At 40.1% G+C, this 21,673-nt stretch overlaps 1 protein-coding gene across 4 annotated transcripts in view; it reads left to right on the top strand.

Moving 5' to 3' along the window:
- The window catches only part of MANBA (mannosidase beta), a 58,907-nt gene extending 43,926 nt beyond the window's left edge, over positions 1 to 14,981 (top strand). For 3 of the 4 annotated variants that reach the window (XM_072863125.1, XM_072863124.1, XM_072863123.1), the window contains 4 exons: positions 949 to 1,093; positions 7,047 to 7,189; positions 8,986 to 9,243; positions 11,432 to 12,641. In XM_072863125.1, coding sequence (XP_072719226.1) covers positions 949 to 1,093; positions 7,047 to 7,189; positions 8,986 to 9,243; positions 11,432 to 11,656 — 771 coding nt within the window. In that variant the 3' untranslated portion in view covers positions 11,657 to 12,641. Of the gene's footprint in view, positions 1 to 948; positions 1,094 to 7,046; positions 7,190 to 8,985; positions 9,244 to 11,431; positions 12,642 to 14,848 lie in introns of those variants that run through there. The other variant, XR_012042770.1, reaches the window with a different exon arrangement.
- The last annotated feature ends 6,692 nt before the right edge of the window (positions 14,982 to 21,673 follow it).

Genomic DNA, 21,673 nt, shown 5'->3' with positions numbered 1-21,673 from the left:
TTATATAAAAACAAAACAACTGGAGAACTTTAGGCACTGATGATGAGAACAAGGATAGGTGATGCTGTGAAATTGAAAACAGGGGTAAAACTTGTGCAGTGAAGTCCTGACTCAAAAAGCTATGAGAGTTTCTGCAGGGTTAAGTCTGTCAGGGCCTTATTAACAGGTTAAACAAAAAAAGGATAGCAAAAAGGATAAGGAGAGTAAACTTGGCTCTAGTGGTTAACTAGAAGTGCTATCTTTACCTTCGGAGCTGTCCTAAAGAATAACATTTTCTTTTATTTTGAGACTTTATTTTAATATCTCCCCAGCCTAGTAATATACTTTGTGAAAAAAATAACAGGCTGTTTGGCTTCTATCAAGAACTTGGCCAATGAAAAATTCTGAAAAGTGTTTTTTAAAGACAAGGTGGGGAAGGAGAGAAGAACTGGGAGTGTAGGTGAAAAAAGGTTGCTCTTTCAGTGCACAATTTTGACTGTGTACTGGGAATGTGTGTTATGTTCAGAGCACAGGCATGTGGACATCATGGTAAAGTATACTGGAGGTAGTGCAGCATAACGTCATTTTGCAACTCTTGGGCTTTTTACTTACATTAATTAAAAAAAAAAAAAATTCTTTTCAATTTATCTTTCTTTCCCTTGCCTTCCATTTACCTTTCAAAGACCGTGTTGCCCAGTGATCTTCACTGGATGGAAGGCAGGAAGTAGCCTCTCCAGAGTTTCTCTAAAGATACTGCTTGTAAAGCTGTTGGGAGCTGCTAGGAATAGATCTCCTTCAAGCAGAGGCTCACTGCACTGCAGATGTATACTCTTGAAGGCTCAAGTTTAAAGTTATGTGCCATTGTTGTGAAGTCTGTGTTGTACATTAGTATATACACACATGCTTTGAAAGTAAAGTAAAATACAATACACCAAAAAAATTTTTTTTTTCATGTGTTTGTTGACCAAGGTGATGCAGGCTCAGTGTATAAAGACAGAAACTGAATTCTATCGTTTTAGTCAAAGTGAAATAATCAAGGGAGAAGGACACACAATGGGAGCTCTGTACTGGCAACTCAATGACATTTGGCAGGCACCTTCATGGGCTTCCTTGGGTAAGTTTTGTGACAGTCTGGTAAAAGGCATCAACTATCAGTCTTGTTTTGTTTTCCTTATCTGGAAGTATCAGCATAAGAACTATGACTCTGCTCTCTCTCTTGGGCAACTTTGCAAACTTTGAACAAGTTTCTGTCCATCCTTTAGAAATGCTTTCCAGAAAAGTGTTTTTCAGGATCATCCTTTCACTCTGTGAAAGTGGAAAAGGGTAAAGAACAAAGTAATTATTTTCTTATGGAAGTTTTGCTGTTTAAGTCCAGATTTAGCAGCCACCAATTCTTACCCTTGCTTTAGTAAGGTTTAGTTTAGAGAAGTTAAAATTCTATGTAACTCCTGATTTCTTAAAAGTACATTTTTTTTGTTTAAGCAGTATTTTCCTTTCTCCCAAGGAAATAATATCATTGAAGTCAGACAAAGCTGCCTAGGCAGGAAGCAGTGATGGTTAAGATTGAGGGCACAGCCCTCAATTGTGAGGTAAACTTTCAACTACCCTTGATTTTCTTATGTAGAGCTGGATCTTCCTGAAACTGTGTGTGATATATCATCCAGTTTTTTCAAGAGAAATTTTGCATTTTTTGCAAGTTTAATTCTTTTAAAATTAGAAGGATCAATTCTTTTAAAATTAGAGACTTCTAAGAAATTCTGTTTCCAAAAGGGCCTATCCTAGAAATCCCTGATTATATTTATTGGCTCAGCTGTACAGATGCATATATGTACCCAGCCACCCTGGGTGAGAATGGACAGAGAGGGAACTTAGTGGGATAGGAGGATAAGAAGGAGCACTCATTTATAATTATACTTTCCATAATCCAAACAAATTTGGTTGATTTTGTTTCCCCTGCCCCCCATGGTAACATGATCAAAACCTCTCCCTTCAGTAGGCAGTAGTGTGCTGTCAAAAAAACTGCAGAACTGTGGTCCTGTTCTGAGCAGGATGGGTTTTAGTATGTAAAGGCTAGGCATATAGATTTCTTCTGTAGTCAGCTGGGGGAGAGATGGTTATCTCCAGAGTGTGATTCATTGTGTCCTTAGCTGTCTAATAAGTGGGATGAATTATCTTCTCCATGCTGAATTTGATTTTCATGGAACTTCATATGACACCTCTCACCCAGCATAGCTTCTGAGAAGCTCTTTATAGGAGAAGATGACTAGCTGAGATTTGTTGTCTAACTTAGTTTTGGGTGAAGTGAATCACTCTTTGTGACTAAATTATTCTGCTAATATGCTATTTATGGACATGATATCTCCTTATATATTATATATATCTATTTTCCTTTTAGAACACAAAAATGGAGTAATTGGGCATATAAAGAGATAAGTTACTTAGGCAGTAAGAAATAGGGGAGGAATGTGTGGTATGAGGGAAGTGGCTGTGTTTCATGTTCTGATCATTTTGTCTAGAAGTGATTTTGAAATGGAGAAGCTGTTCTATGGCTGCTGTATAGGACTTGGATAGATTCTCTTTCAATTTTCATTATTTCTCCAATATTCTGTTTTTTAAAATCTTTATTTAAGAATTTCATGTGTGAAGAAATATGAGTGAACTAGAAAAAAACTAAGAGTTAGTGTGAAGTTCTCGATCTGTCCGTAGAACAAAATGCCATTTGGCCTTGCTTTAAAAAAAATTAGCTCACCCCATCCTCCCCTCTTTCTCTGAAGGATGTTTGTCCCTCTCCCTTTTTCTTTTTGTTCTTTTTTTTTTTTTTCCCTTTATTCATCCAAGCAAAGTAACCTGTAATCAACAAAGGAAAACAAACCAGCAGAAGAAACAGGCTATTTTATTTAAATATTATGGCAGCGGTCCAACTATAATGCTCATCTTTCTGGACTTGCTAGACTTGTATTAGGAAATGGAATACCCCAATGTACATTTTTATGATTCTAGCAATGGCTGATGCTCTTAGGCTTTAAGTGCCTCAAGAGAAGAAGATGCTTGGAAAAAAGTCTCTTTGTAAAGACAGGTGTATTGATAGATGAAGTGATCGTGGAGACCATAAATGTCTTTTTAAGTACAGAGCTGACGTCATGGTAGAAAATATATCAAATACTTGAATTATTCATATGTTGTTGAAGTTAGTTTACAGAAAAGAAGCTCAGCAGAGATACAGCTGTCCCTTTGTTTTGTTCTATTCCCTCAGTGGAATGAGGAAAGGTTTAATATTCATTTAATTAGGCAGTGTGGTACAGGGATTTTTGAAATGCTAATGGCTGAAATTATGCAAAACTTCAGAGAAATTAGTTTTATTTGCACTTCAAAAACACATTTCTGCATCTTGTTAGGTGGCACAGTAGTATCACCAATGAGTGCTTCTTATTTAAATCTGTTATTTCACAGAGAGCCATGGGGGGGCTTACATAATTTCCTGTACAAAGCGGAAGTATTTCCTCATGAAATGGGGAGGTAAGAAGGTAGTAAATGTTTCTCCTTTTAACTTACCTTTTAAGATGTTTGCTTGGGATTGAATGAAAACACAGCACAGCATCCCTGTCATAGTACTTCTGCTTTCAGTTCAGACCTAAATAGCTTTTACCACAACTGGGATTTGATTGTTAGTGCCTAGTGGTGAAGCTGGTTGTGCCATGTTGAATGCTTTAGCATCTATGCAGTGTGTTTTGGTGAGTAACGCTGTGATATACATGGCAATTTACCTCACTCCCACACAAGTGTCACCTTGAGGTACCCAACTCATGAGATTTCCCTTGAACAGATAACTGGCTTTTATCGCAGGTTTAATATTTAGAGCCCCTGGGGAGCTGAAACCACAGGCTATTATGGAGAATAATAGATCTGAATTCATGAGACTGAGGTGAGGAAGGAACTAGCAGCATGTTTCTCAGGTTGCATTTAATGGTGTGAAGTGGATTAATTTAAAATAATTCCAGGGACAACTGTTGTTCCCACTCCCGCTATCAGTGTAGAAGGCTTCAGGGAAGAGTCAGAAAAAAGGGTATTGGGGTCTCATTACAAACCTAAGTTTAGTTTGCTGTTCTGAAGTTTGATACTGCAGAGAGTGCAGACCCCATGTTATTATCAGGAAAAAATTGGGGAACTTGGATTTCTTTAAGAATTCATTTAAATGTGGGGTGAGGAGGAGAAAACCACTCTGGGGCTGTTTGAAATAACTTTTGACTGTTGCCTTTGGGCATGCATGTCTCCTAATAGGAAACTTTAAGCCCAGAGATTTGTCATGATAGCTACCTGATCTCCAGATTTCTTACATCCGTTTTTGGGGCAAGGGCAATATTTTATATGCAACTTGCCTATTTTTAAATCAAGAAATGTGACTCTGGTCTTAAGGAAATAAAGACAACAGATGAGCTGAAGAATGTGGCTTTTTTTTTAATCAGTGAGCTTCAGTTTTCTGTGCTGTCTGAAGTTACTTTGACAGTTGTATTGTCAAGATCCTGTTGCTGGAAAAGTTTTATCTTTGGAAGACCCTTCTTGTGTGAAACTGCTCCAGCAGTTGAGCTTTGGTTCTTCAAAATGGCTCTAGGTTTTTTGGGAAGGGAAATATCAACTGTAAAAAGTTGATCTGAGGTAAGCAGACTAGTGATGTTTTCAAACATCCCAAAACAATAGCTGTAGTAGTTGAACCCTAGAATGCGTTTTGAAGTGGTACAAACTTTTAAGTGTGTGGTTTGTTTGCTTTTGTTTGTAGGTTGGGTTTTTTTGTTTTTTCCCCTGAGGAAGTGTAATGCCAAGTTTAGTCCGAGTTGTCTTCTCCACTGTACAGGTTTCTTGAGGATCTCTGTATCTGCTGCCTAGGTAGCAAACCTTCTCTCTCTCCCTCCAGTAATCACTGCAACGTGGTTATGTACTCCAGTTGGAAATCAAGGCACAGCAGAAATTGAGGGTAGGGCCCATTAGAAGAGAAATGGGATTTTATATTACACTAAGTAACAGAAACTTCTCTACTTCAATTGCATTATTCATTTTCATATTTAAGACAGCTGAAGCCTAGATTTTCATCATGTAAATTAAGCTGAGGAAAAAATTCAGGTCAGCAGGCACTGAAACCTCAGCTGATGCTGGGTAACTTGCCTGAGCTTGTGGTGGCCTCTGTCCGAGGCCTGCAGTGAGCAGCATCTATTGCACTGCTAATTGTAATTCCTGGGAGTCTTGTGGCAGTCCTGAGAGCTTCAGAGAGTTCAGCCCCTCTGAAGTGGCCATTTCTCATGCAAGGCCCATTGCTTTTATTTTTTAGATCAGATGCTGTCCCACAGTTTACTGGTTCAGATAATCCATCCCCAATCCAAATATCTCATCTTCTCAAGTTTCATGACCCTGAAAAGTAATTTGTTAGCACTTCCTGGTTTTGGCGGAATTGTCCTTTAGACCACCAATGTTTTCTGCCAGGAATTGTCCTTGGAATGCAAGAACGTGACTTCGTTGATATACTGGACAGCACCAATATGCTGAGTATGTTTATCAGTTCATCAACAGTCAGTCTTTTTTGAAGAAACTCAGCAGCCTCTTCTAAAGTTTTATTTCAGACTTTATCTCTTTGGTTTGCTTCAGTGCTATTAACTTGAATGCTGGTGGTGTTCTGTTGGCAACAGTCTGATGGCACAGCACAGTTGAATCTTGTATGGGTTTTCCAGGCAGATACGAGCTTTTCTTGTCTATTCTCCAATAGAATGGTTGTGAGCTTGCTGAAAACAAGGTGATGTTCAAGGTGCTAAGCTGGAGCTAATGCACTTTGCTCTCCACAAAGTTCATTCATGTCTATGTGGAGTGTAGGCAGAGCATGCTCAGGTCTGCCTATGAAAGCCACAAACACACCCTTTAAAGACTACATCACTCTGGATGAAGTCCTTAATGATGACATGTTTGAAAGTGCTAAGAGCTTTGTACAAGCACCAAAACACAGAGAGGTAATTAGTTACAACAAAAATATATTATTGGAAATATTTTTTAATATCGCTGGACTTTAAACCTGTTGTATAAAACAAAGAGCCAGAAACAAGAATGAAAACAGTATCTAACTTTTCTTTCCTTATGAGATTATGCAGCTGACTTGCTACTTCTTTTTAGTGCCGTTTCAATGACTAGACAATGGTTGAGCAAAGACAGAGTTAAAATGCTGACAGCGGGTGCTAGATGGAAAATTAATAGAGAAAGAAATGGAAGCAGCTTCTCTTTCAAAATTGTGTGGCAGTGTTGCATCTGGCGAAACTGCTTTTTCTTTTGGAGAGGACACAATGTTTGATGGCGTTTCCAGTTTGTTAATAGCAGACTTTCAAAGTATTAAAAGTAATGAGGTACCGCTTTCCATTGAAGAGGCCAAGCAAACTGATTGGCATATGTCTACATCATGTATACTAACTCCGATAAACTAAGTGTTGTCTCTAGATCTTGGCAAATTCATTTTGCCTAACTCAGAGTTGTCTTTGGTTTGAGAACTTGTTATTTTTTTTGTCTTCATTGCTGTTGATGTTCCTCTAAGGAATAACTGAAAGAGGAGGACTGCAAAAGGGGAAGAGCACACTTTGTATAAGCACCAAAAGTCATGCTCTGTCTCTTTACAGTGGTGGTAGTTTGTGGCAATGCCACCAATGCCAGCATGTTTGTCTGTATTCTCAACAACATAGATGCTCCGGCTGCTTGCTTAATGTGTAGTACACTGTGTCAGTTTTGTTAGCGTCACTTGTGTTTAAGGCTTTCTTTTAACTGAATAACAATATAGCAATGATAGGACCAACACTTACAAAATGTGATCTTTTGGTGAAGCTCAAAGAAAAGCTTGAAAGAGCATCAAATCCCTTCCAGACAGAGCCTTGCCTGGAAGAAAACAAGAGTAACTTCAGTCATTCTCTGCACCTGATAGAGATGAAAAAGGGTGGAGGGGGATATTGTATTGCCATAGCAGGACCGGAGAGCACAGGAAGGGATTGTGCGCCAAGGCAATCTTGGATTCAATCTGAGTCTTTCTTTCTTTTAACCCTTTTCAGAGTATGGTGGTAAGTGGAAACTGCTCCATTATTTTGCCCTGAAATTCTTTGCACCGCTGCTACCTGTGGCCTATGAAGACAAAGGTGTGTTGTACATTTACGGTGTCTCAGATCTTCATGTGGACCACAAGCTGACTTTGAGGGTAAGTGACACCTCTCTTGCCACTCTTGTGTCCCCCCCGCAAAAATGTGAGAAGTTGAAATGAGCACATCTTTGTCTAGACAAGCTTCAGTAAGTCCATGCTCAAACACCATGAGGTATAATTCTTGTCTTTTATCTTCTTAGACTACCCTTTATTACAATAGTGTACACTCTTTCACAGAACAAGGAATAAGTTGCCTTGCTTATAGCCTGTAGGTATAGGCCTGAAATTAACTATTCTGTTGAAATCTTAAAGGAATTGATGGTTAAATAGAACAAAGTGTGAAAAATGGTACCTCACTACTTAACAGAACTGTTCCCTGGTTGTTAGAACTAGATTAACTGATGAAGTGGGTGGAAAAAAAGGATTGTACCATTGCTTGCCAGTACTCAAACTACACCGCTTTGGGAAAAGGAACTAGATTATTTTCTGAAATATCAACAGAACATCTAGGTGTGCTTTAATTGCAAGGTCACCTATGCAATGTCACCACTTCACAATTGATGCCTTAACTGTTTTCTGATCATGCTATAGAAACTCCTAGGATTTCTTAGGCAGTATTTGGGCTGCTGGGTTGTCCTGTAGGACAGTCTTGCTTTTCAGTTTGTTACAATTTGTTGCTGTTAATCATATGGCAACCAGATCCCAAATGAATTTAGGGGCCATTTTGCCCTATGAGATACAATTCCTGATGTAAAGGGCATCCCACGTGAAAAGGCTGGGAAGGATGGAAAAATAGACCTAGGGACCTGGAATGACTCGCTCATTTTGGAACTAGTCAAATGACTCAGTCATTTTGGAACTAGTAGTATGAGTATGTCAGTTCCTAGTTCACTGCTCTGTCTGGTGGGCTGCCATGAATTTTCAGATTTATAAGGTTACTTCTATATAGTAATATATAGCACAGAAAATGGTTGCAATTTCTGGATAGTCAGTTCTTAGAGTAGGACTGTATTTAATGACATTGTTTATTTCTGGTCTGAGTTATTGTAACAGGCTTAAATTCAGATTTTCTGATAACGTCAGAGAAGCGTTAGCAATAGGGTAGTTCTGATGAATACTGTATTTTGCACTTCAAGAAAATTTGGAACTTAAAACTTTTGAAAGGAGTTAAGATCTGTTCCTGACTGCAAACCCCTGTTAAGGTCAAAACTAACCTAGAACATGTGAAGAGATAATAATTCTCATTAAGTGCCTATCTTCTGCTTTTTAAATTTATTTTTTTTTTTAATATAAGGGTGCATTCATAACGCATGCGCAATCTCTGGGAATGTATATTTTACTGTATTAATGCAACTTTCATAATCCCTTTTAAGATGATGCAGCTTGCTTCTGTTTAACTGTGATTATGCAGAAGCTCTAGATTATCCAGTTGGATTACATCAGATAACACTGAGCAATCTCAAGAAAATCCTTTGTTTGACTTTTTTTTGAGGGGGAGGAAAAAGAGTCAACAGATTAGGCACTTACTAATTCCATTTCCCAGCACTCCCTTGGCAGGAATTGGCAACCCCGTCCTCTCAAGGAGCCTGGAGAAAACAAAAAGCCTTGCAGATCAAGAACAACAACAGATCCAGACTGTTTGAAATGACTTCTTGTTAGGTTTATATAATGTTCTAATTATTTTGCCGTATCGATTGCTTGAATCTTTGTGGAGTTTCTTGCTAGGTGGAAATCAGCTGGTACTGTCAGGAGAACATCTCTGGCAATGAGCAATCTGAAACCTAGGATGCTGGGTTATCTTCACAGACGTAACTTTTCTTCTAAGTTTTGTGCTCTCTCAACACGCTTGATAGGTTGTTGTGCACTCCTGGAGTTCTTTGGAGCCAGTATGCACCCTTGCCAAAGACAATGTGACTGTTAAAGCACAAAGTGCTGCCCCCATCTACGAGGAGTCCATAAATGACTTGCTGGAAAGATGCAGAAATTGTACCAGGAAAAGCTGCGTTATTACTTTCTGTCTTGTGGGAGAAGGTGGGCTCCAGACTCCTACGAACCATCACTTCCTTTCATCTCTAAAGGATGCTGTAGGATTAGAAAAAACCCAGCTTAGTGTAAGCATCAGTCATACTAAATCACTGTATTTGGTTTTGTTAATCTTACTGTTTTGAGTTGTTTGCCTGTGTCTGATTCCACTGAATGTTCTTTCTCCTTAGCTGTTGCAATTCTAGCTTCCATGTTGAGTTCAAAATCAGATTATTTTTTTCTGTGTCACTATATGCATATCTAAATAACACTGGTGGGGTCTGGTGGGGTGTTTTTGGGTGGGTTTTTTGTTTGGGTTTTGTTTTGTTTTAAATAATGAATTCTCCATTTCATTTGTTTTGACTGTCTTTCACCTGACTGCTGCAGTATTGCTCCTTTCATTCTTTTTGTCCCTAGATAGCAAATAGCATCATGGCAAGTGTTTTGGCTTGCAGGCAGTACTGTATGTCAGTACTAGGTGATGCTAGTTCAGTTGAGTGTGGAGTGCATTATTGTCAGCAGTATTTCCTCCTGAAGCGCTCAGACTCTCAGATCAGTGTACCATTGCTAATGTGCAATATTGCATGCTCCTTTCCTCCTTCTGCAAATCCCTGCCCTCCAGTTAAGGGTTTTGATTTGCAAAGTAGTGATTGTGTCTTAATATCTGGCAAGCGTGTCAGTCTTCTGAATAGGCACAAAAAGCATCTGTGTTGTATAACACTGTCATTTAGTCCATTTGCTGCTTTTCCCTAGATTTCTTCCACTCCTAGCAAGTGTACTCTCTATATGTATGAGAGCAGAACGTTCTGTGTGTGTGTACACACATTTTGTTAAGCCTCGCTTCTTAGCATGTAAAGTTTATTGCAAAATTCTTAATCAGCAGATTGGCAAGATAGGGACCTGTGTGTTCTCACATTTGGCTTGCAAACCGCAGCTTTGCTCTATAGAGCTAACCTAAACAAGGTGGGAATAGAAGTCTTTAATCTCTTTTAATCTGGACCAGGGTAATTGCTTTACAAAAAGAAAATGGGCCAGATTTTCCCCTCTTACATCTTTCATGGCAGCATGGCTTGCCTCCTGAGTATACAAAGGAAAGAAATCAGCCTGGTTTTATTTTTTTTTCAGCTGGTGGCACAATCTGGAGTCTGAGTCATGCTGGGTTTTTTTGTGGATGACATCATCAATAATAAAAGCTCTGCAACTGGAGCACCGTTGGGAAATTTCACTCCTTTTTCCCATGGCTGCATCGTCTCTGCAGTACTAACTAATAAGGATAGCTAGTAAGGATAAATGCAAAGGAGTTATTTTAAGAAAGTATGCAGCTGTGATTTAAAAAATTACTCTGTTTTGTGAGAAGCTGGAGCTTCTATACATAGTTACTAATAAGCTAACTAGACTTTCAAATGCATTGCTAATCCAAGCACTACTCTTCATAGCATTGCTTTTAAAAAACATGAAGACTTCAATGTTTCTTCAGAGAACACAAAATGTAAAGGATGTGTGCTTTTTCTTAAAAATGAATAGTGTTGTTTTTCTTGTAAGCAGGATGTGATTTCTGCACTTAACATAATTTGTCTGCTTTTTATATATAGTTAATTGGTATTTGAAAATGATGGAGCATAGTATTTCATGACAGTGAATGGGGAGTGCTGCATGAAAATGCACCCTGGTTGTGCTTTTAAGCCTCTCTGAGATTAACTACTGATAGAACTTAATATAAAACATTATACCTTGTGCTGATATTTTACAACATAGCTGCCTTCTAAATGTAGCGTAAGGACTTCACTGCCATGTTCCATTAAGATGAGGTGACCTGTGTTACTGTGACTTTTACCATCTTTTGCTTCTGTGTATTTCTATTACTGAGGTAACTGGAAGGGCCAGTTACTTCAGTAGTTGTGAATTTATAGGTTGAGTGAAGTGGGGTGAAAGGACAAATCTCTCACTGCAGTAAGTATAGGATACCAGTACTACATACAAGTCAGATTACCATTTATTTGGTTATTTTCTTAAGAAGATAGTAGAGTGATAACACTTCATGGCATTTTTCCACAATCTGTAGTATTCAGTAGGAAGGCTACAATAACATTTGCAGTTTTTGCATGATCCTTACATATGAATCATGTTAGTTTGGCCATTAGTTCCAGAAGAGATTTCCAGAAGAGAATAGTAATTTTGATGAAATGTGGTTGTTCAGTCTGTTTTACTGACATGCAGGTCTTTCCCAGTGACTGGGTTATTCTTTAACACTTATTTATTTATTTATTTCTCTTCCAGGCCTCTGTATCCCAACGAGATGATGTCTATATATTTGTTCTTCAGACCACTGCAATTGCTCCTTTTGTCTCTCTGGATGTAGGGAGTATAAAAGGCAGATTTAGTGATAATGGTTTCCTCATGACTGAGAAGAAGAAAGCGGTTGTGTTTTATCCATGGGAACCTACCAGTGTTGAAGAACTGGAGAAGTCACTGGCCTTGACCTCTCTGGTGGATGTTGTCTGAAGATACTTTGTTTCCTCCTAGATAAGGAGTGAAACAGGAAGAGGAAAAAATTAGAAGAATTTGACTGAAGTGATGTACAATTTGAGCTGACTGGAGAACATACTCTCTATTCCTGTCATGTGTGAATTTTAACTGCTGCTTCAATGTAAAGATACCCACAGCAAAGCTTGCCTATAATATATGTGGTGCATTGAAAGTAAGGCTTTCTCAGGTAATGGGAAAAATTATCCCATGTATAAAATGTGAGGGGTCAGTTGGTGCAAGAGAGCTAGTCTGAGCTCTCCAGTTCACATGAAATTAATTACTGGGTTGCGAATTCATCCTAACTAAGAGGCAACAGAAATATGCCTGTCCAGACTATGGTTGTAAAAATCCCTATTTTTTCCAGTTTCACTATGCCGTAAGTGGAAATTCATCTTAGGATAACAGCAAGGTATGCTGGGGGGAAAGGGGCGGGGCAGGGAGTGAAGCTGGGACCACGTCCCCAGGTATGCCCCCACTTGGAGTGGTTTGATCTGTCTACAGCCAAATCGGGAGAGCACCAGTCCTACCCTTTCAGATCTACAGCTATCACTCTGTCGGGTGTCCTGCCTGCCTCCTGCAAGGTCGGCTTCCAAACAGACATGAAACCTGGGCTGTCTAGTCAGACATCAGGCAGATCTGTTCCCCCTTCTGAAAGGGGAATTGAGTATGAGACTTGTTTTCTTCTCTCTTCTCATGCAACATTAAGCAATAACGTTGAGAGCTCTGCATCTAGCTTCGCCTCTTCCCAGAGGGCTGCAGGTGCAGTCACAAACCTTTTGCTGCTGCATGGGATCCTGCATAACGTGGCATAGTATGAGATATGCCTGCTGTGGGCAAAGGAGCGGGGAGAAGAGTAGACCAAAGCTGCAAAGAGAAAGGAGGCAGTACAGAGAAGAAATAGTCATGTGAGAGGACCACGGAGTTACAAGTGACTGCTGCTTCTCTAGTAGATGCATAGTGCAGGGGCTGATGTTCTCACTCAGACATTGCTGCGCAGCCGTTCTGTTACCTCCTGGTGTTCCTCATGAGTGGCCCTGTGCTCCACCCTGATCTTTCTCTCCTTCCAGAGGAGGAGTTGGCTTAGCTTTATCAAGAAAATTGTATCATAATTCTGTTGTTTGGTTGGTTGGTTTTGTGTGTGTGTGTGTGCGTGCTACTTTTTAAATAGGGACATCAACAAAGGAAAACCTCAACATCTTAATTTTGCTTCTTTGTGTGTGGGTCCCCACAGAAGACACTGTTGACTCATGATTAGATCTGGTGGCACAGTGAACTCCTTAGTGTCCATACAAAGTAATGGTGCTTCACCTTCTACTCTGGTTCAGAGTAAGTTGTTTTTAAAATGTTTAGGTTTCCCATAGAAATGTCATCTCACCTTGGCATTTGATACAAAGAAAATAAGCTTGCTTCAGCATGGGGGGGCTGCTGTAGTCCATGGAGCTGAAAGCCTGAGGGTTTGGCTGTTGGGGAAATCCAGGCCACAGAGCCATGCTGTGGGCAGGCTGCTAAACATTGGGCTTGTCTGTCAGATATGGTTTGAAATGCAGCTGGGATCTTGCTGGGGTTCCACCAGGATCCTCTCACAGTCCAAGCAAGTATTAATTTTCTTGCAAAGCACCTAGCAGAATCAGCACTTCACAGTAAAAGGTGTTTGAACAAGCTCTACTGGTGATGTCCACCTTCATAGTAAAAGCACCACGTGGGTGATGCTTACTGGGGGTCTGGAGCACGTGTGGGGAGAGCGGCTGCGTGTTCCATTGGTCAGGTAGAGAACTTGGAACTGGGGGTTGTTTTCTTACAGTGGTCACAGTTTGATGAGCATATTGACTGATGCTCAGTGATCTCTGGTGTGTTTTGAATTGGGCGTTAACCAAAACCAACATACTCCTGAGCAAGAGGAAAATCTTAAAGATGAAAGGGAAATGATAAATGGAAGTTGCTTACAAATGCTTTATTAGGTCACTAAAATAACTAACTGCAGTTGCATAGGAGGGCTTTTCCTATTCAAAACTTGTCCTAGTTGAAAAAAAAACATGAAAGTGATCAAAATATGTATGTGTATGTGACAATGTTTATAAGTTATATAAAATAAAAATAGGGAAAATGATAGTCATGAATAAAACTTAACAGTTAGAAAATGCAGATGTTGATAAAGGAACTTAAAAGTTATCTGAGAGGCATCCTGGGCCAACAATACAAGAAAAATCCTTCAGTTTTTTCCATGTCCTGGAATCCAAGTGGAATCAAAACAGCAATAGAGTCAATATAAGGTAAGGATAGAAAAATGTAGAGAAAATATGGAATAAATGTGATTAATAAATATTGTTGCAGTGTATTAGGAAAAGGGCAGTTGGGTTGATGGCTTTCTCTTACATTGATGTAGAAATGTCTCATCCAGCAACATCTAGATAGAACTTCAAAATGGCAGTTAATAGTGTTAAATAAATAAAACTTTGACAGAATTACTTGTTTCAAAGAAAATCAAGAGGACTATCTGAAGGCTGATGATATTTGTTCTTGGTGCATCTTGGAATATGAGTGAAGCTTCAGAGATGTAGAAAAGAGCTTTTGGATTGCTAGAAGCCATAAAGCATGAATTTGGATAACTGTGGCCTTGTTTAGCCTGTCACGAATTTTAGGCAAAATCATGAAAGAAATGATGTGGTACATGATCAATAATTGATGAAGTGGCTGTGCAACTAATGCCTATCAGCACTGTTATGCAGAAGAGCCTTCTTATAGAAAATATTTTTTTGCTGTTGCTTTCTGCAGTTACCAGATTGGCATAAAAAGGTTCAGACAATTTTTCAATTATTGTTGTTTTTGAAGGTCAGGAGCTCCCTAAAGAGTGGGTCCATTCTCTCTCACGGGAAAGCTTCATTTCAGCATTAGGTGCTGTTATGAAAGATTAGCAATTGCTTAAGCCAAACGCTTGAGTTCAAAACAGAATTTAATGGGGGAGGTTCACTTCCATTATTGTCTTAATATCCTTAATATGTTCTTTTGGTTTCCTGGTGTTGTAGTAGGTATGTATTTATAGATGCTATTTTCTTCTCTCCCCCGTGCAGCAGTGGCTGTAATGTGTACCTTGGTTAACCATTTCCCCTGGGTACTTTTGCCGTTACATACTGTGCTATACTGGGTTACATTGTTCTGCCTTTGTCTCAGATCAGGGCAAAGATAGGAATGCAACAGTGAAGAGATCTTCAGAGAATCCATCACCTGTATCTACACATCTGTCTGCAGCCATCTGAGTGCTGTTGCAGCTACTCGGCGGCACCTGTATTGCCAATTGTATCTGATGGGCTGGGGATCAGCAGCAGGAGCATTAGGAAGAGCATTTGGTAAGTGTCACGGTGCTTGTCCTCAGTATCACTAAGTTATTGGTGGCAACAGTAGAGGGGAATGGCCTCATCAGTATTCTTTCAGGGTGCAGCCTTGCAATGTTTTGTTCAAGGGAGCACTGGGTTTGCTTGTGCTGATGGCGTTTGTTTCCTTCTGGGCTGTTCTCCACAGATGGCACAAGCAGCAGAGTTCCCCTGAGCAGAACAGAACTTGAGAGCAGGTTTTGCAAGAAAGCTGTATGGCATTGGCTAATTTGTTGTCCTAAACCTGGTCTTTGGCAGAGATTTGGCTCTGAACCCATTCAGGATCTGCAGAGACCATTTTGAGCTTTAGAAGGCACATCTTTGTTGGTATTTTCTGCTCCACAAGGAAGTCTTAATTTTGCTCCAGTTTACTGGAGCACTTCCTTGGAAGCTTTTCCAAGTTCTACGTATTTTCCAGGAAAAAAGCATGTGAATGTATCTAAAGTTCCTCTTGAAGTGTTCATAACTCTTTGTCAGTCTTTGTTGTTACCTGCTGTTTGCATACCTTGGGGCCTGGACAATTTTTCGGCCTTAGAGGCACGTCTTTCTTCAGTACTTTTACTTCTGTTTTTGGAGATGTGTAGCAGACACCACTTCAGCAACCTGTAGCAGTGCCAGATGCAGAGGAACAGGCCAGTGAGTTTCTTGTTCTCAATAAAGGACAGTTCGGTTTTGTAGCTTACAAGCCCGCCTTTACGTTGTCAGAATCGCAGTTTTCTTTCTTAGCCTCTGAGGGGTAAGTTGAGTCATCCAGGAACTTGTGGTTTGAATGTTTAGGGACTCGTTCCAGTCAAGGAATTGGGTTTATGTAACTCTGCTTCCCAGTCAGGTGTTACAAGATAGAGAAAAGAAAGCCTCAATTTAGTTTAATTAGGGTGGAAAACCAAAACTTAAGTGAAAAATACAGAACCTTAAAATTACTTGGTTTTATCTCTGCCAACATTGAGGAAAGGCCATCTTACTGTAGGAAGCAGAGTCAGTTAGTAAAGACCTGTAAACGTCAGTTTTGATTATTAGTGTGCATCGTAGCCAAAACAGAGGTGTCTTTGGTCTAGACAACTACTGCAAAGGAAACATGCTGCAGCATGAAGGGAAACAACACCCTGAGGATCAGTCAGGAGGAAGGTGGTGAGTCTGGTTGCTTGCCAGGACCTGTTCTTGGGGGTCTGCTTTTGGAAGTTGATCTTGAGATTTCTTGATGGGCTCTGTGAGTGCAAAGTGGTTCAGTATTGCTCTTTGTATAGCTTTGTTACTTTGTGGCTGGCTGGGGATCTGGTTGACTCTGTTGAGAGGAATGGCTGTGGTAGAAGGGACATTACCCTTGTGTATTAGAACCACTGGCCTGTGGATTGAGCCAGGCTCTATGGCCCAGTGAGGAGTTCCAGGGGTGATGCAGAAGAGGAGCTCTAAGAATGAGTGTGGTCTGTCAGGCTGGTGGCCTGATGGGGAAGCGTGCTGCTGTCAGATGCAGGAGCTGAAAGTTTCAATCCTTCCTCGTGGTGGTGAAAAACCAAAACCTTAAATGCTGGCGTCTGATACCTCTTTGCAAACACTGTGATCTCCAGGCTTTTGCCAGCATTGCAGCCTATCACTCTTCTCTTGTTGTAGCAGTCCTCCTTTGCCTGTTGTAAATAAGCTAGATAGTAATACTCTGGCGTGCTGGCCCTGTGATTCTGTCTTACCAACGAGCATGTGATATACCAGGATTTAAGCTTCAGCTCACTTCCCCGAAAACTGTAAAGGAGTGATGGTGTGAGCCAGCCCTCAACTGGTTTCCTGTGAAAGAAGGAGTGGGAAGCTTTATCTCTTGTTAAGACTTGTTCCATGGCACTGGTAGGATGGTAGGAAGCTGTAGTTGGGCTGCCCAGCCTGATCACTGGTGAGGAGCCGAGGTCAGCAGAGGAGCCTCCATGAAGAAGCAGGCCCAGTGTTTAGGACAGTGATGTGGTTTGTGTATCTAGCTATCCACTACCCATCTGGAAGCACTCTGGCCACAGGTTTTCATTTGTACTGCAGCCAAATGTAGAGTTTCTTGCCTGGGATGCTGAAGACAAGAAGGTACTGAGGTGATTGCACATCTGAAAGAGAATTGAGGCATTAGTCATGCTCCTGTCTTTCTGGCAAACATCGTTGTATTAGCTGGCCCAGAGGGCACGATACTACTCTGTGCATGTGCACATGAGCACATGTATGTGCTGACTCAACTGGCATGTTGGTAAGTGCCGCTGCAGGCCGCAGGTTAACTGATGTTAAGTCAGTCAGTCACAAGAGTTTTCCCTTGCAGTGTGTAATGAAGTCCACTGATCTGCTAGTGCTCTTCTGTATTGTGAAAATAGCAAGGGTAAATGGATGGTTGGAAAATTTCTATAGCAGTTGCTTTTAAATGAGTCCATGGGGAAACCTCTACAGGATTTGAGTAACGTACAAACTACAGCCTAGCTCTAAGCAGGGCATCAGACTGCTTCATAACCCTGAATGCAGAAAAGCATCTCCTAGGTAACTAACTTGTGCTGTCTTTTCCTTGTAGCTGTAGGAATCTTTTGAAGCCAGCGCAAGTTTGGACCACACCTTTGGCAGTCACTCCAGAACTGCTCTACTGTAAGAGATGGTGTGTTCCAGAGGAGCCCAAAGCTGTGGATGGTGGGTGAGTATTGACCACTGCACCCTGAGCTAATGAATGGACACTGCCATTCCTGTCACTTAGCTGGAGAGAGCGAGGGGAGTTGCTCTTTTTCCTTAAATGTAGGAGAACAGCATTTCACTTGCCCAGAAAAGGGAGAAAAAAATATGCTTAATACACCACAATGTGCAGGCAAGACTCTTATCCTTCCTGCAGTCCACAAAATCTCTGAATGCTGCCTGGAACTTCCCACTATCACATTGATTTCCAAGTTTGTAAATACATCCCAAGATACCAGAAATGTACAGCTCTGGCAGCCAATCTAAAATCAAGGGCAGTTTAACTTTCTGAATAATCCTTTTTACATCAAATGTAGAGAAGATCTGTAGTGTTATGTTGTCACAATGTATTTTGCTGCATTCCACAAGTTTCTGGCATTTATTATTGCAGTACAGGAGCAAAACAATGTAACAAGTTCCAATTACTGCAAGTGCAAATTAAGTTTAGAATTATTCCAGACTTTGATCCTCACTGTAATTAATTTAAAATTTAATGTTAAACCTGACTGAGGATGCCCAAAGGTTACACCTGTCTACATTCCAGCAAAAAAAAGCTTAATTAGATAACGTTTCTTATTTTAATATTGATCCATTTGAATATTGCAACTGTTTCCAGATAAATCTGTGCAATCACTGTCAAAGTGACAGGAAATGTGACTAGCACTCAGGACAAACCCAAGAAATCAGCTTTTAAGGATCAGTTTGAGGTTGTTGGTTGATGCTTTTTGACTGTACCTCCAGCCTCAGTGCTTTAATTGCTAATGGAAATATGCACCGGGCTTCCTGCAGTATGATGCAGTGCATTAGAAGAGGCCATTGTGGCATGGGCTTAGTCGGTACTTCTGTTCATCCAGCCACAGTGCAGCAATGCCCTGCTCTGAGTAAACAAGAGCTTGACAGCTTGCTGGGGAAGTTTTCCTAAAACTTCTAATGGAAAAAACTTAACTCCAGAAACTCCGTTCTTGCTGTTCATGCATGTATCTTAAAAAAACACGACTTATTCCTGAATTTTGAGAACTTAGTGAATAATATCCTTCTCAGTTTTGTTTCCTCGGAGGTAATATGGAATAGAATGGGGACAATACCCTGTGCTACAAGATGTAGCGAGGTCCACATGCTAACTTACTGTGCTGAATGAAAACGTAAGACTGAGTTACACCATTACTACCCTCTTTTTAGCAATTAAGTGAGAGGTTTCTCTCTGTAAGCCAGGTATAGACAGGAGCTCTCAGGCAGCAAGTTCCTGGGTTCCCACAGGACTGTTTTCTAGTTTATTCCATCACACCTGTGACATGGGAGTAGCACTTCCATTTCTGGGCAAGAAGGTGAAATGATAAACCTGTGTCTGAGGTGAGCAGATACGATGACCAGGCACATAAATATATCTTGACAGTTACCTGTTAGGAAGAATATATCTGCTTCAAGTGTTTCTGTTAAGACTTGTCTGCATCGCTTCCACTTTCTCTTGCTAAGGTTGGTTCTTCTGTATGCTGCCTTCATCCTCATACCTGCAAGGAGCCTGACCTTCTCCCAGGTGCCATCAGTACAAGAATCAGCATGCCCTGTACAGGATGACCACCTACTAATAAGACAAAAGGTAAAGCAGAAAGAGTAAAGCTATGTGTTTTAGCATTTTCTTTTAATTGAGCTGCTTGAGGTAAACTCTAGGCTCTCCAGTAGATTTGTTCTGCCAAGTGAGAACTACACAAGAAGACACAAAGGTCTCCTGCTAGATGTTGTGCCACTTTGTGTGGTGTGTCCTACCTCCTACTCTTGCCTAGTTCTGACAAACCGTGTCGCATGCCTGCAACACATACTTAAGATGCTAAGTGTTAATGCAGATGGGAAAAGTTGTCCTATTAAGTGACTCAACTGTAAAAATTTAGTGTTCCTGTTTGACTTAGAAAAATATTAATTTAAAAGTATTCTCACTATTTCTAAATGGGGGGGGAAGTACCAAAACCTCTTTTGTTAAATAGACTGAAACTGAGAAGCTGCAAGGAAAGAAGCTGCTGGACTGCCACCATTTAAAGCACTTGAATACACAGAGCCTAGGGCAGATGTCCTACTCTTCATTGCATGATCACTAACCTGATGAATAGCTATTATGCAGCATTTGGTCATGAAGTGCTTAAGGAAATACAGACCCAGGTGTCTTCTGGTGGTTGAAAAGCAGAGCTGATCAGAAATAAGGCTAAAAGGTGTGAATCAACAGCCAGGATGCTCTGGTGACCTGTGGGGTTGTAGAAACCTCGACAGAAGTCTCTGCCAGCCCCCTGAGTTGTGCTGGAAATTCTGTGGCAGCAGAAGGTGTGTTTGACTCTGACAGCAGCTCTGCTAGGGCTCAAAAAGCTCCTCCACCCCCAGAATACAAGAACCTTTGCCTGGTTCTGTTACAGCTGGAATGCAAAGAGAACACTGGACAAGTACATTAACTGAACAAAAAATCCATACACCTTTAACACTGCATATGTAGGTTATACATACAATAACTGAAGAAAGAATGGCATTTTTACTATTATGCATCTGTTTCTCTGGAAGTAATTAATGTACTCAGTAATTCAGCTGGATATAAAATTATTTCACAAGTTTTTTTCATTACTCATGGTTTAATTCATTACAGCAAATACTGCTCTAAATGTAACAATTCTCAAGGTTTATCTTAATTCATTTTCTCAGGAGTGACACCCAGGTTACTGAAGACTGAGCTGAGCCAAGAACAACACTGTCAATCTCCATCTTTGTGCCAAGAAAACTGGCTACAAGTGACTGACAATAGCATGATGCTGCTCACTGCATTTTCACCATGAAGTCTGACATCTGTAACAGTTACACTCACCATCTCAGAATTAACATGCAACAAGAAGTAGTACTGCTCAGGAACAGTTTTGTTAGAGGATTTTCTAGATAGCCCAAAGAAGAACTGTCTCATCAGAGTTTTTCTGAGATGCTAAATAGTTGGTTTCAGTCTAAATGATTCGCTGCTGCTCTAATTACGAGAAGAGAACTAAAAGAGACCATGAGTCAGAGGCTTTACTTCCAAAACACAGCTGCTCAGCAGTAGCTGATGCTCCTGGTCTCCCACCATAAAAGATACTTAAGCTTTAAGACAGGTGGCTTGCAAGCCTTTATTTATTTTAGTACTTGGAAATCAGCATAATTTTGTATTGATACCTAAAACTGAAGTGATAAGTCTTCAATAACTCTGCTTGAAAGATGTGTAAAAATTACAGCAAGTGTAGACAAGAGATTTCATTTTGGGTTTTTATTATAAAAGTAAAATAAAAATAAGCATTTAAAAAGCACACTTTTTTAAAAGGAACAGATATTAAAAAAACTATTTACAAATAGGAAAATGCCAAACTTGAAAAATTTTTTGAATAAGAGGCACCAAAGTGAAGTTTAAATACATTATTTGAAATATACAAGATTTTTTTTAGGATTCTTTTTTTCTCTGAGTTGTCATTGTTGTGATTAAAGTAATGATTTTTCTTTGCCAGCTATTTTATGAGCTTTTTCATGCAACTGTGCTGCAAAAGTTATGAAGAGAGCAGCTAGAAACTGTATCCTTTGATTGCTCTGTGTGCCTTACCTCTTTTTATTGAGTTGGTATTACACATTAACAAGGAGTGACTTTCATCTATAAAAGAAAATCCTCACAAACCAGGAAAGCTCAGTCAGTCATTCACGGTGTCCAGCCCTGTGTATTAATGCGGCAGTAGAGCCCTCGTTATTGTATATGGCTTGTAAATGAATAAAATTAAATGTACTTGAGGAAGGAAGCAACAGCTAGTTACACGCTGAAGTCGCCATAGGTTCAGGTTCGTGTGTGGTTCCTCCAGCACGCTTTTGGTTGTGAATTCACTTCCCTCTGGCCAGGATGACAGCGATGTAATTTTAAATGTCACATTTGTTCCTGTAACTGCATATTGCTAATTGAATGTTA

This window comes from Ciconia boyciana, chromosome 5 (genome assembly GCF_034638445.1).
Source record: "Ciconia boyciana chromosome 5, ASM3463844v1, whole genome shotgun sequence".
In the NCBI taxonomy this organism is placed as follows: Eukaryota; Metazoa; Chordata; class Aves; order Ciconiiformes; family Ciconiidae; genus Ciconia; species Ciconia boyciana.
Note: the sequence above shows the minus strand (reverse complement) of the source record. Positions and strands in the feature narration are given on the sequence as shown.